General features: G+C 34.8%; 1 protein-coding gene across 1 annotated transcript in view; it reads left to right on the forward strand.

Moving 5' to 3' along the window:
- Nucleotides 1-12,638, forward strand: part of LOC126829650 (carbonic anhydrase-related protein 10) — a 54,425-nt gene extending 41,787 nt beyond the window's left edge. Inside the window, exons 6-10 of the mRNA XM_050559658.2 lie at nt 1,336-1,402; nt 2,592-2,746; nt 9,649-9,777; nt 10,877-10,916; nt 12,253-12,638. Coding sequence (XP_050415615.1) covers nt 1,336-1,402; nt 2,592-2,746; nt 9,649-9,777; nt 10,877-10,916; nt 12,253-12,275 — 414 coding nt within the window. The 3' untranslated portion in view covers nt 12,276-12,638. The remainder of the gene's footprint in view (nt 1-1,335; nt 1,403-2,591; nt 2,747-9,648; nt 9,778-10,876; nt 10,917-12,252) is intronic.
- The last annotated feature ends 3,037 nt before the right edge of the window (nt 12,639-15,675 follow it).

Consider the following 15,675-nt stretch of genomic DNA (forward strand, 5'->3'; position numbering starts at 1 on the left):
GAGAGAGAAATGGAGTATAACGCCCACTCGACAAAAACTAGGTCATTTCGGTACTAACATATGGTTCAATTTAATTTCAATAATTCGCTTATGCGTAGGGATATTTAACTGAGGGCGAAAACCGGGGAACGCCTAGAAAACCCCCGAAAATGGACAGGCGACCCTACTCCTTGTCACATACAAGCGGGAAATCGAAACCACGCCACCTGATTCAATGACAGACCGTGTGATCTAACACGCACGCTGTAAGCCATTCAGCCATGAATGAAGCGTACAGGTAGCTATAATGTATTCCATGGTTATATTTACACCGACCCAAGGATAACATGTGTCTACGTCAGACTCAGCTGTATTGTGGAAATTATGTATAACCTCCACGGCTTTAAATGATCTTATGTTTTAAACTTTTTGATATATTACTGACACGAGTAGATTTATAGAGTTGAACAAAACCAATGGGAATTTCTGTAAAAATAATTTTATATTATATAGGTCCCAAATGTCCTGCGAAGATATTTCAATCTAGAATAGCGTAGAAATCATTTAATTTGGAAAGTAGAAAGCATCTCTGAAGTCCACAAAAACGCTTCATTCGTCGCAGATCAGTACATGTGCAAGAATTGATAAACGCGTGTTTTCAACAATGTATTAAACACTATGACAAAAAGAACTAGATTGAAGAAATAGACGTCAATCCATTTTCTTAATATACGGCGGGTAATCTTTGTATTAATATAGGACGGGTAATATTTGTATTAACATGCGGCGGGTAATCTTTGTATTAATATAGGACGGGTAATATTTTTATCAACATTTGATGGATAATCTTTGTATAAATATAGGGCGGACATTCTTTGTATTAATACAGTACTGGTATGCTAATATTTGTATTAATATAAGTGGGTAATATTTGTATTAATATAGGACGGGCAATCTTTGTATAAATACAGAACTGGTAATATTTGTATTAACATACAGTGAGTACCATTTGTCTTAAATGGAAGTGTTTCAAGATTGGTATACCACTTCCTTGATTTGGGTGAAAAATTGAAAGAGTCTGTTTACTTAGATATAATGTATCGATTTTGGTATTATCCCAAAATTTAAAAAATGTTGGGTCTATAAAACTAAACCAATGCTCAAATATATCCGTCAATCGACAGTTTAAGTAAACAAAATTAAATTTATTAAACCGATTTAGACGCAATTGACAACCTAGTGTAATCAGATAAGGCTAGGAGGAGACAATTCTGACAGAAATTATTGCAGATGTAATAATGATATCACCTAAATGACGATGTTTTTTAATTATATTTTATGTTTTCTTGTCTGCAGATTGGAAAAGATATCAACAAAGCATTTCATCTAATATCCAAGGAACTTAAAAGATTACGATATAGAGGTTCGTATGGCGCTATTAACTAATTATTGAGCGATAGAGTTCGGCATTTCGGCATTAATTACTTGTAGGCTCACATGACCTGCTAGGTCCGACTAATAATACTGTAAGCCGTATGAAAATCAAATTTTTCAATATTTACTTTGCTCCGAAACCTTGTACAAAGTATATATTTTCACTGAGTAGACTCACTTGTAAGCTAACTGTCTTGAATAGTTATTGCTTGGGTACGTGTTCCTCTTCTTGTTGCTAGCTTCTGGTAACTATTTTGTACAATTTACAGTTATAAGAACAATAAACCTGGTTTGTATATAGAAACAACTTTTCACACAACACTTAAAGATATATTATCAATATGATATCATATCAACTTAAAAATATATTATGTAAAAGCTAAATCGGCTTATTGCAGGTCTTTCTTTTGGCCTTAAATATCATATAAATTATTAACTGAAACTTATTCACATTACAAGCCCATAATCAATCTCAAGATAATAGGATGGTCGTGATTTTAACAGAAGAATAAAACACGATCACCATTTAATAATTTAATTTAAAAATGTATAATCAAGGCGTTGCTTATTAACGTAATAATGGTAGCAATTAACACGAGTCTACGTTATTTTTACCAAAACAAAAGACTTGAATAACTTCGCTCAGAATAAAGTAATTTGACTAAAATTTTCAATATATTCATTTTGTATTATCTATTATCTTAACTATTATACCAAGAACGGCTAATGCTTTATCTATTTCTCACATAATGCATCTGTAATGCTATTACGAGAGTGCATTTTTTTCTCTGTATTTTGAGGCTCTCTCTAGATCTGACATCTCTTTGAACATCGTATGGACCTGCTGCGAGTCTTTGAAATCTAATACAATGAAGGACGTCCTGTTATTGGGTATAATTTCTTTCTTACTAAATGTGATGTGTTCGGGTGTAGCTTTATTGATAATACTCCCCAAACATGACTTCCACGACTAGACAACTATAATAATGACTTTTACATACGAAAACAACTTTTATTGGAAGCCTTGTCTGCAGATCTATCAAATTATCAAAATCATCAGAGCACTTAACCCAATCATAGAGAGTTTGAATCAGAATCACGTGATCGGAAGTTGTGATCTGATTGCGCAACAAACACATCCTGCATGCCATTGTATACCGATTTTGTTTTGCTTTTAGGAGAAAGAACGATGATACACCATTTAGAATTAGAGAAACTTCTTCCAAAAACAGAACATTATATGACGTATGAAGGTTCTCTCACGCAACCAGGTTGCCAGGAAACAGTCACGTGGATAGTATTTAATAAACCAATCAAAATAGCAAAAGAACAGGTAACGAGGGACTTTGTTTTTGTTCTGTGATTTTAAATGAACAACAGCCCATCAAAACACATTATGCGGGATACATTCCAAATAACCGAAATATCAGATGCTAACATTTAGTGTACACATACACTTCCGGACACAAATAAACAGTTGGGTACGGAAATATAATAAAAAGATAATTTAATATTTGTCTTGATCTGGCTTTACGACTATAAGTTGTGGTGGGAGGGTGGGTGTATTGTATCATTACAAAAACTACACGTGAACGACATATAACTCCAAGGCTTGGATTCAGTCGGATTAAAATGGGGCCCATCAAAAGATTTTAGTGAAGGTGATAGGTGGCGCTGGCATTTGGAAAGGGGGCCTATGTTGACCATTTTCAATTCACCATATCTTAATAAATGGGCCTACTGCGCGGAATTTATGCATAGCTGGTCGAAAAACTTTAATTCGGCATGTTAGCGGGAATTAAGTGAAGGAAAGATGGTTCTCTGTTTTTCATGATCTATTGGTCCAGTAATAACCCTCTATAGAGTTACTTATCTCCACCCCTTCGTGAAACGTTTTGGTGCCATCTGGAATCTGGAATATTTGCCTCGCCCAATCACGTAGGCTACGAGAGCACAAATTCCTAAATAAAGTTCGAATATCCCACAGATCATAAAAAAAAAAACAAGCCCCCCCCCCCCACTACGTCCCCTTCCCCCGATAAAGCACACATAATTCCCGGAAATTCTTCAATTATGCACTCCGATTACGCTAGTGCTTTTGGGCTGATGTTCGTAGTTTAGATTCAACATTCATAATATTGTAGTTTACAAGTGATTCAAACTCCGTTAAAATTAATCTCTTTTCAACACAGCAACCCCTAAATTTAATCAGCATTCATTAATATATTTCGAGGAAGACTTTATTAATATAAATGTGTTTTTGCCTTCTAAAGCTCAAAAGTCAAGTATCATAAACAAAAAGTTAAAATAATTTATATTACCATAGACAAGATTTTATCATATTTCTTCAACCTCTGCTATTGTAGTTAGTTCCTTATTCGTTTTTTTTGTTTATTTGGGGTTTTTTTCAAATTACATCCTTGTAGAATGTTTTTATTTTAATTCCGTCCATTTGGTGTTGTAGTGTTGCTATTGGAATCGATTTAGCCTGTTAAAGCAGAGTTTCTGTAGATGTATATTTATACATTTACTAATTTTTATTGGGTAAAGTTTTGACAACGCACAATTCCGAAGAGGAAATTCTATTTTGTCTTTAATTATTAAAGTAACAAGCCAGTCGGTAGTGACGTTATGAGGTGGAATGGCAGACAATGTAAATTGTTCTGTTTTCTACAGATGACGAAGTAAAGGGCCTCTAATTAATTCCTGGGTGATTTCAATTGATCCCGAGAATCGTTTAAAGGGGCTAAACCTCTTAACTCAATATTATCCGTAATATTCGAAATTAAAAACACGAATTAGAATTCAATATCGGGCCATTTCAACCAATATCCTTGTTGTTATCTTGCCGTGAACATATGGGATCCAGATATCCAATATTTAAGACACACCGAACATTTATTTCATAACCAGTACACGAGTCGTGTATTCTGTGAAATCGGGTGCCATTTGTAATGAACACAGAAAAACATACCCTACAAGACAATGCGGAAGTAATTAGTAATCGCTGATTCACAAACGAGAAAAAAAAACAATATAACGTGAAGGTTGGACTAAAAAGGCTTAAACGACGGTAATTAAATTTGGAAATGAAATGAAATGAGGTTTAACGTCCTATTGTTTTGCTCCGAACTGGGCTAATGAAGACGGGCATACGCCATACAGTGTGCTATGTGGGAAATTTTGCCCGGACAGCGGCACTACGGCCTACTCTTATATCGAATTCCTACTGTCAACTGTACACGGGACCTCGGTTTTTCGTCTCATCCGAATGACTAGGCCCTCCGTCCTGCATCACTGACAAGGGGGAACCACGCCGGAAAGTCTGGGTGAATTTTCTCGGCCAATGCAGGGATCGAACACCCGACCTCCAGGCTAGCGAGCCAGTGTCTTACCCACTTAGCCACCGTGACCCCCTATTAAATTTGGACCGGTCATATAATTGAATAGAAATTACAATATTTAAAAAAGAAATTCAATATAAATCACTTTATATGCACTCATATTACATTAATTGTGCATTTAGACCCAATTTCGTCGATCTTAATATTCCAAACAATGGAGCCATACGCCCTTTAATTTCAATTTTAAAGAACTTGATCTCTAAGTTACAAATTTTACTGTAATGCAAACAAGTCAACTGAAAAAAACACAAAAGGTATGTACTTATCTTACCGGGTAGCACTTGAAAATAAAGTTATTTCTATGACATATTTAGGTATGGTACCCACTTAGCCACCGTGATTCCCAAGCTAAGAAAGAAAGGGGTAACCTCAAAACAATTACATGCCCTAAGAAGCATAGCTTTTAATTCCATTTTCAAATGTATTTTTATTCAATGATATTACTATTTTCTCTTTAAAACTAAATTGTGTAAATTTAAATAACAATACCATTGTTAATTAGATTTTGATTCCATTTTCAAATGTATTTTTATTCAATGATATTACTATTTTCTCTTTAAAACTAAATTGTGTAAATTTAAATAACAATACCATTGCATGGCAAAACGAAATGACTAGTTTTAAAAAGGAAATCAGTTCTCTTTCTGAGTTTAATTTTATCAATTTAATATGGGTGAAAATGGTTTGTGTGACATTCTGCAGAATAGTGATTGTTTTATATCAACAAGTTTGCTGGGGTTTTATCTGTTGTGTTTAATGAACGTCGAAATCGTAACCTTGACCTCGATATATTATTCATACTACAAAAAAAGAAATCTCTTGTGAATAGGCTATATGAATGGTGTAGTGAATTGAGGAAATACAAATTATAATAGAAATGGGGTTTAACGTCCACTCGGACAAACTAGGGCATTTTGTAAAGATCTTAGAAGTGGAAATAAACCGGAAAAAAAACCCACGATGGAAGGCAAGAGATCCTACTCCATGCCATGTAAAAGTTTAATCGAAACAACGCCACTTGACTCAATAACAAACCTTATGTTTTAAAGCGGACATGTTATATCACTAGACCTACCCCGCCTAATATTAACAGCACTGTCTTTACAATAAGTACCCCATGGTTGCTTGATAGAATTATTAAATATGATTCTTTTCTAAATGTTTTGGAAAGAAATAGTATCATGTAAACCACGTACTCTTCCACACATGAACAATATATTCTTTATGTTGTCGCTGTAAAAGCGAATTGCGCGTGAATTCAATAAGTTGAAAATAGTACGCTTAGATCTCCCATTTAATTACATCAAATGAGTTGATCTCCCTCCGCCAACTCAATACAAATTAGTTCTTTACTTGGATCGCTCGTATATAAAATAAACCAATTGGAATCTGTATCGACTGAAATGAATTTTAATCGCGACGAAAAGATTTATAGAAAGCCAATAAATGGCCGACGCGTCGTTCGTTTCCTTAACATGGCGCGCAGGGTTGCATGTAAAAGCCGTACTGATGAAGGGAGTGAAACGAAGTAGATTACGCTTTTTCTTTATACGCGGTGTAATTTGTGCCGAATTATTGATACAATCGCCATTGCTAGAACTTCGATTGAAGGCTTGCCTAAGTTTGAATTCAAATCAAAGTTGATTTTAGCGGCTCAATGGTGGAACAAACTGATTAGGTTTATTGTTGTGAAGGAAATTGCCTGCAATTAGAGTCGAGTCAAGCTCTTCCACATCCCAGTTCCTGATTGCAATTCTCACTCACTTCATTTGGAATCATTTTACCCACACAATTAGAATTCCCCATAGAACAATAAAAAATAAATTTATAAACTTTTCTATTGATTTATTTGAAGCAATCTTCCTAATCCCCATTTTTTTACTCATTAGATTTTAACTTTTATTCCAATAATTTATGTTTTACGCTGATTTGATGTTCGACATAGAAATCCAGATTGAATTCTAGCCTCCTCTTTTATTGTCTTCTGATTGGCAATGAATAAAATCGGGCTTTAAGACCGGATAACTTATTTATATATTCCGAGTTGAATTGACAAAAACAACAGCTGTAAACTTTGATTGTTTTCGGAATTAAAATGTTATGACTTGTAGTTTTTATTCTTCAATAACTTCTATTTAAGAAACTAGGTTATTGAAGTTCGGAACGGGTTAAAGAAGACAATGCTTTACAAGTTTTTCTTTTTTAACCCACGCACTTAATGTTGCTCATTTTGTGATTTAATGTGGTTGAACATTTGGTTACGTTTTTTTTATTGTAGTAGCGAGCTTTTACACAATATCCGCTAATCATGAACAATTCTATTTAATAGGGCATATTAGTAAGGTATTTCGTTTTGTTTAAAGGAGCTAAATTGCTAATAATTTGGACCTAGAAATTGACACAAATGGGTCGTAACGCATAGAATAATGAAATAGGAATATATATAAACTGATTTACATTCAATCGTTTCCATTTTTACTCTAATTTAAAATCAGTTACGTTCGGCGAAATATGTCAGAAGTCTCAATCGAATGAAAATTTCTAGCGTCTGGTTATTCTAGTCTACATTGTATTTATTGCGCATGCTCTCCCGATATGAATATGCCGTCACCGTTTGACATGACTTTTTGAATGTCTAGCCCCGTTCTTCGAGTCCCTTGTTAGAATGGGCCTGGAACGCATTATGGTACACGATTCGTGTACCAATGGTAAAATGTTTATTTTGTCTTAAATATTGGATATCAGAAACCCATCTTTTCCCGGTAAGATCACAACATCCATGTTGATTTACATTGACAAATAATTCGTGTTTTCAATGTCGAAGATTTTGGATGATATTGAGTTAGAGACTTTAAATTCAACACTCATAAGTGTTATGTAGCATTATTTATACACTACCGAAGTGTATTATAGTTAATCTCCTGATCTACTATAGCCGAATATGAAGCATTAATAGCTAGATAATAAATAAATAAATCGATATATATGATTGGAACAAGTGGTTTTCATTGGTTGTTTACAGTGTACACGACACACTGATGATACAGATCTGTTAAGTAAAACTGGATCTGGTAAAATATAAATTACGGAATATAAAATGAAAAACGAATTGAAAAACACCTGCTTTCAATCAGATTGGATTATCTGTATTGTGTTTCAGTAAGGATTTTACGTACGAATACGTTCGAAAAAATGAGGTTTAGTGTCAAATTGGTAGTTGACGGTAATGCCGTTGTTTATGATTGTTGAGGAGACTCTATACCAAAATCACACCTTCTCCATCTCAAACCTTGAGATTTTTAACCATAAATATCTTGTATTATTAATAAACGAATGAAATGAAATAGAGTTTAACGATTTAAATTTCTGCTCTTGCGGACATTGATTTGAAGACATAATGAACTACTTTGATTTCGATTTCCAAATGTCAGTGGATGAATACCGTGCTGTCAATGGTAGACATATCGTCCCACCCGAACGACTAGGCAGTTTTCCTTGTGTATCACAAACAAGCTGGAACCATGCTAGAAAACCCGAGGACACCAGGATCCAGCTCGGGACCTGCTGGTTCGTGCACCAGCGCCATACGCACCAAGCCGTATTATTGTTTCAAGAGTAGGTCGTGGTGCCGCTGTCTAGGCAAAATGTCTCTCATAGAACGTGTTTTATTAACCCAATCCTAGCAGAAGAAAGGGTCGTTAAACCCCTTTTCATTTCGTATTAATGAATGAACACCAATAACCATTTGTCATATCTAACTTGATGAAAACTGTTCTATCAAACAGATTTATATCAGAGAAATCAATAGTTTATCAGATTTCATCTTTATAGCCGTCAAAATCTATGAACTATCTGTAGCTACATAATTTATAATACCTTACTGATATATCAATCCTCAGGTTTTTCCAGATCTCAACAAAAACAAATTCTGCAATATCAGTTGTACGAATCTTAAACGTTTTTTTTCTATTTTATCCAAGTCTCCACAAAAAAAGTATTTCACTATATCTGTTGTACAAATCTTGCATGTTTTTTTCCCCTATCTTTATGCCTCATAGATTTTAAGGAATGGATTTTCTTGTCCATTCAGCCATAATCCATCAATGAACAACATTATGTTTAACTTAACGATAGATTTATTTTCGCTTTTTACGGTATGATGCGTGCCTCTCTTTTTTACTTTCTTTTTTTTTAAATATGAATATATTTGATAAATTCACACGAGGGCATAAATCTCTGGCGATTCCGTGTACTTGTTTTATTTAAAACACAGATTTTAAAAAAAAAATCCTCTATAAAGTCATAGAGCACATATGTTACCAACTGTTAAACGTCAAATAATCGCCGTCTTTGCCCCAGTCAGAAGAATTTACAATCAGTCCAAACGGGGATATTAAGGTCACTGGATTCTCGACTAGAATGTAATGGGTTCTACTCCCCGCGGTTCCCACATGTTGTCTAGTTATTCAATAAATAGGGTGGAAAACCGGGATTCACCCGTCTACACATTTTTGCGTGCACCTTAACGAGATATATACATGGTTTAGCGTACACTCGACACAAACTAGGTCATTGCGTGACAAACATAATGATCCAATTTCAATTCAACAAATGGGAGGAAACCAGAGGACCCGGAGAAAACTCACGCGGTTTGGAAAGCGATCCTACTCATTGTAATGAAATCAAGCATATTGACAGATCTTGTGATCTAAGGTCAGTCCCACCCATTCTGACCCATTTCCACCAGCCCCCACCCTAAATGTTTTGTCTTATACAATGTCTACTCTCCTATCATTTGTATTTTACCCCGTGCTAAACTTTCTATTTTCAGCTTTCTGCCTTACGTGTTTTATACGACGGAAGAGAAAATAACCCGGATTTAGCTGAGGAAATAAATTCTCGTCCCGTGATGCCTTTAAATCATAGAGTGGTTAGGACTAATATCAACTTTAGAAAGAGGGTAAATATCTTATATCACTTGGCTCGTGTGGCAAATATAAACCGGTGAACAGATTAAGTGTGATTGAATCATCAGCTGGGGTCAAATTGATTCAATGAAAAGAAACAAATCTGTGTAACTAACTTTTCGTGTTTATCGTTTACTACCCACAAATTGGAAACAGAAACCGCACAATACCAAACAAAGACATTTAAAGACATATCATGGGACATTAGATAAAAACAAGATAATGTAAAGGGAATTTGCTAAAAATTTCAGTCAAATTGAACCGAGAATTTAGCACTTGAATTTTCAGCCTAGCCTCGATCATTATTACTAAAGATGGTACGATAAAAACATACAGTCTCGATTATCCATTTCATGATTAATGATGAATGAAAGTTGAACAGCAAATCGGATCCTAATTCAGTAAATATCGCAGGCTAGCGATGACATCGAGAGTTGATTATGGTCTGGATACGTTAATTAATGTCTAATTAATAATTTAGATAACGTGTCAGGCCTAAGAAAGACCTGAAATAGGCAGATTTAGCTCTTGCATAATGTTAAGAAACAACCAATAAGCAACACGACGGGGTAATGATTTCGATTGATTTTAAAATGAAGGTGTAAGGCCTTGGGTAAATTTTTAAGAGGCTTGCTCTTGCTCTTCTTATCGACATAGAAAGGGGTCCACATATCAATAAGAATTTTGTCGGATTGATTCAGAGAGCAAATTAACTTCCATGGAAGTCGCCATTTTGAATGTCACTTGATACTTATTTAAATAAACGTCAAACAATTATTTAACATGGTTGCTTAACCTTGCACCTGGATTTAAGCAATATGAATTTTCTTCTATAAGCTCGCAATGGCATCAAAACTAAATGTGACAAATACTAACAATTTTTGTCCGATTTAATAAAACTGAAATACGTCTTATTATTTAGACAATATCGCTATGAATGATTTATCACTTATAAAGCGTAACATATCAGATGTATTGTTGGACAATTTGTTGCGTGACAAAACGCAATATAAATGTAAGAAGATAGTATTCTACCAAGCTATATTAATGTTATTTATAGACAATATTTTTCATTGTTTACTATTTTTTCAGACGAGATTATGCACAATGGAAAAAGATATGCATTATCAAGGTAATCTTATAGATTATAGCCATAACAATATAGCCTTAGTGTCATAAACATATTTAGAAAATTGAATTTTAAAACGTACTCGACAAATAATCACGCGATTTTGTATACTGTATATATTGCAGGGACCCGCGGTGGCTCAGCGAGTAAGACGTTGGCTCCCTATCTAAGAGTTCTCGGGTTCGGTCCTCGTGTTTGCTGAGAAAGTTCCTCGGGATTTTATGTGTGGTTGCCCATTGTCAGTGGTGCAGGATGGGGCCCCTGACATGGACAAAATATCTAGTCTTTCGGATGGGATGAAACACAGAGGTGTCGCGAACATATTAACGAGCACGTAAAAATTCGAAGAAAGAGTAGACCAGGCAACATTTCCCTCGTAGCACACTGTATGATGTATGCCCGTCTTCAATGGTCCAGTCGGTGCAGTAGAACTAGTTAAATCACATTTGATTTGCATTCTGTATTGACAAGTAATTCTCTCCACATTAGTTCTAATGTTAAAAATAATGACATTACTTGGTCTATAGCAAAGAACCATAAATGTCATAATGTAATAAATAGGGAAAATTAATGAAGGGGACTGACCATCTCGATTTTTTTATAAGCCTTGTTTAAGGAAAATATAGGCCATAACACTATATAAAACTGATCATTTCGCCTCAGAATCGTGACTGTTGACCACAGCCGTATTGCAAGTGTAAATTTCAAACACTCGTCTTAGATTTAAGACGAAAAATTCGACGCACATTGCCATGGAAAAAGACGAAATAAGTGCAAAAGGAAAGGATCGCTATAATTTAATAAGCAAATTCAAATATACTGGTCTTAGCCCACAAGATTAAAGATTGTTATCTCCCCTGAATAACTGGTAGCATTTGCTATAAGATTTTTCACTGCAAATATTTCCCAGTCAGCCTAATTAATTGGAGTCTTTAGCTGTGGGAGGATCCATAGAAACCCCACACGGTTGGACAGACGACCCTGCATCTTGTCATGTACAAACGGGGGAATTAAAACCACGCCACTTGACTCAATGACAGACCTAATTAATAGTTTATATAACATTTAAGGCCCAAAGAAAGACCTGCAATAGGCAGACACGTTGGCTGCAAGTACAAAGATTACCTTGGCAGATGGAATTCTATATAAGAGTAGGCAAGTAGTGCTGCAACCGGCCAAAATTCACTCATACCACACGACATGGAGTATGTCCGTCTTCATTATCCCAGTCGGTGCAGAAAAGTAGGACGTTTAACGCCATTTTCATTTCCTTTTCATTTTCCTTTTCATTTTCATTTCATTTTCACAATTAATTGGAATTTCTTTTTTCTCATTACAGTGAATTCAATCTACAAGAAATAGAAATCGAACTCTACTTGCAATACACTGCTGCTGCTCTTATAACTATACACATTGACGTAACAGGTGATTCAAATATTTAAATGTAGAAATATGTACATATATAGTATTAGAACTGTTGTATATTCATATTAAGGGTCGTAGTAAGGATGTTTTAATCCTTAAGAAGAACCATAAAATAAAAGAACAAAGTCTTCCTAATAAACACAAGAGACAGTTACCATCTGAACGGCCTCTATTACTACGACGAGACTATGACACCAGCCATGATCCTGTTCCAATCTTTAAATTTGTGTATGATGTATAAATATCATGTATTTATTTAAATGTGTAAAACATGTATAATCTGTGTTTAAATTATTTGATATTGACGTAATATTTATATTATTTGATATTTACGTATTATTTAGATTATTTGATATTTACGTAATATATAAAGTAATTGATATTTACGTAATATATAAAGTAATTGATATTTACGTAATATATAAAGTAATTGATATTTACGTAATAGTTAAATTATTTGAAATATACATATGCATATCTATAGACATGTATCAATTTATCAGGTTCTGTTTGAACTATTCTGAATTGAATTCGTCAATTTAACTCCTAGAAGGTGCTTTTCTTGTTTTCTCGTCATCATTAATGTCATTTTAAAACTAAAAGTGTGTCATGCCATTCAGCACGATTTCTGGTTATGTCTCGAGGGACCTCAGTGTACTGTAACATTCTTACGAATATATACATTTGACATTCTAGGTTTTGGTCTATAAGTATGACCATATGTATTGTAACATTCTATTAAGAATAATAATACAGTTTGGTTGCCTGGTCTACAACAAGACAGCTTTGGGTGGATAACCTAGATTCTGTTCAGAAGTATGCGACATGATATTTCTGGACATTGCTATTCTCAAAACATATCTACCATGCCAAAAGAAAGGGGTGAGTTTAACATCATATCCGGTCACGTGGTAAATGTTGACGTTGAAGGCTAAATAAACAGTACCATACGTCATGATGTGATATTTCATTATTTACTAAAAGCTGCCGCACACCTTAGTTTAGCACGGGTGAACAACAGAAACCTATCGATAAGATAGGTGCCAGGATGTTTTCTTTTATCGAAACATCACACAAAAAATAAACTCACAGTTTATGTGTATGCTCAGCAGGTTGACCCGACAACAAATTATGTATGCTCAGCGGGTAGACCCACCAGACAACAAAATTAACTGTCTTGACGGCGTTGGCCATAATATATTTTAGTGTGTACTGGCCTTTAACATCCGCTTATTAGTTTCATACTTGCATACGTCTATTTTACACATCTATAGGCGTTAAGAATACTAAATTTATTTATATCTCTTCCATTTTTTTTAAAGCAAAACCTGTTTATGTGTTTAATGTGTTGTTTAATATCCCTCTTATGTAACTAATAATTCAATGAAATTCAGATTAGATTACAGTTTCGTTTCATTTATTTCACTGAATTTTACCCGGTTTGTTATGAAATCATAAAGATAACGAAACGAAATTGTCATCAGATTTTAATCCGACGTATAATGTTTGTTTAATTGTTTGTGATTATGTAACTGTAATATGACAATGTAAATTCGGTTACCATTTCGTTTCGTTTATTTTTCTGAATTTGAATGCGTGCTCGGCTGTATATAAAATCAGAAATAAAACGAAACAAACAAAACTGTTTGTTTTTTGTTTGTTATTATGTAAATGTTATATAATATTGTATCCTATTTATGTTCTTTGTTTTATATTTAATTATTATATCACCATGTCTAGCATTTGTAAAATAATTATTATCTATTTTATTTATTATATTATCATATTATTCGCTTGTCTTTTTCAAATAAAGTTTGTTTATATAATTCATTTTATGGATTTTATGCATTTTTTACGAAGAGTCTTGCAATGTTCGTGGTGGGTGTTATGCACAGGGCAGGGGCTTCAAGTATTTTGAAACAGTTCTGCTTTACCCTGGTAATTTAAGCTATTTTAAAACAGACACACCCATATCCCCCGACCCGTTTTTAATCATTGATTGTTTCACGCATTATTACACTAATTGGTTCACTTTGTTATCAATGGACTTTAGGTGTAATTGACTTTTAGGACCTATATAGGGGGGTTGGATGGCCGAATGGTAAGCACGTGCGCGCTGTATCATAAAGCCTGTCATTGAGTGAACTGGCGTGGTTTCGAATCCACGGTTGTACGTGACAATGAGTAGGGTCGCCTGTCCAACCTCGTGGGTTTTCTCCGGGTCCTCCTGTTTCCTCCCACTGCTAAAGACCCCTACGCGCAAGCGAATTATTGAAATAAAATTAAAACCATATGTTAGTCCCGAAATGACCTAGTTTGTGTCGAGTGGACGTTAAACCCCATCTCTCTCTCTCTCTCTCTTTTTCTCTCTGTCTCTCTCTCTCTCTCTAGGATCTATATAGTATTTTTTTAATGTCTCTAAACTGTTATTCTCCTCTTATATCTTCCCATGTCTGAACTAACACAATCCCACTTGTTTTGCTCCCAATAGCACGGGACAGGAGTTTTTAATATCTTAGAATCCGGATTGAGTTAACCCACAAACGCTGGCCCTGTAATTAAATCCCTACCAAACATTATGTTAATAGGCTGTAAAATTGAAGGTGAAATTCCATGTTTGGGCAGCCATTGATAGATGGGGTTTAATTTGAATATAATTTAAACAGGGCAGGTTAATTCAGTGCAGAATGTGAAATTTGAATAAAACAGAACGTTGTCTCTTTGATAGCAGTTTATATCCTTTATCAGTATCTGATATACAACACTGTCAGTGACAGGAGTTTAAAACATCATGGTAAGTTTCAGATTTGTTTCTTTATATTTCTTTAAAGGCCGGTAATCCATATTGCAAACCTTATGGTGTGTATGCTTTCCTTTCACTGAAATGAAAGGAAATGGGGTTTAACGTCCTACTTGTATGCACGGACTAGGCTAATGAAGACGGGCATACGCCATGCGGTGTGCTACAGGAGGAAATTTTTCACGGACAGTGGCTCTCCTCTAAACTGTCAAGCGATCTGTTACGTTTACGCCAATTTGCACACGGGACGGCAGGTTTTTGTCCCATGCGAACGACTAGACCTTCCTTGCCTGGAAAACCCCAATATAATATGAGCGTGAGTAAGTTGTGGATGTGTTGATTATTAATTCTTTATAATGTTTACTGTTGTAATCTTCAAATGCTTGTCAACACCTTTTCTAATAAAGGTAATTAATAGCTTATAAAAGAGACGGGGCGAGAGATAGCAAGCGAGAGAGAGAGCGAGAGGGGGGGGGCTAACGTCCACGTGACACAAACTAGGTCATTTCGGGACTAACATAATGTTTAATTTTATTT

The sequence above is a fragment of the Patella vulgata genome, chromosome 8 (genome assembly GCF_932274485.2).
Source record: "Patella vulgata chromosome 8, xgPatVulg1.2, whole genome shotgun sequence".
Taxonomy (NCBI): domain Eukaryota; kingdom Metazoa; phylum Mollusca; class Gastropoda; family Patellidae; genus Patella; species Patella vulgata.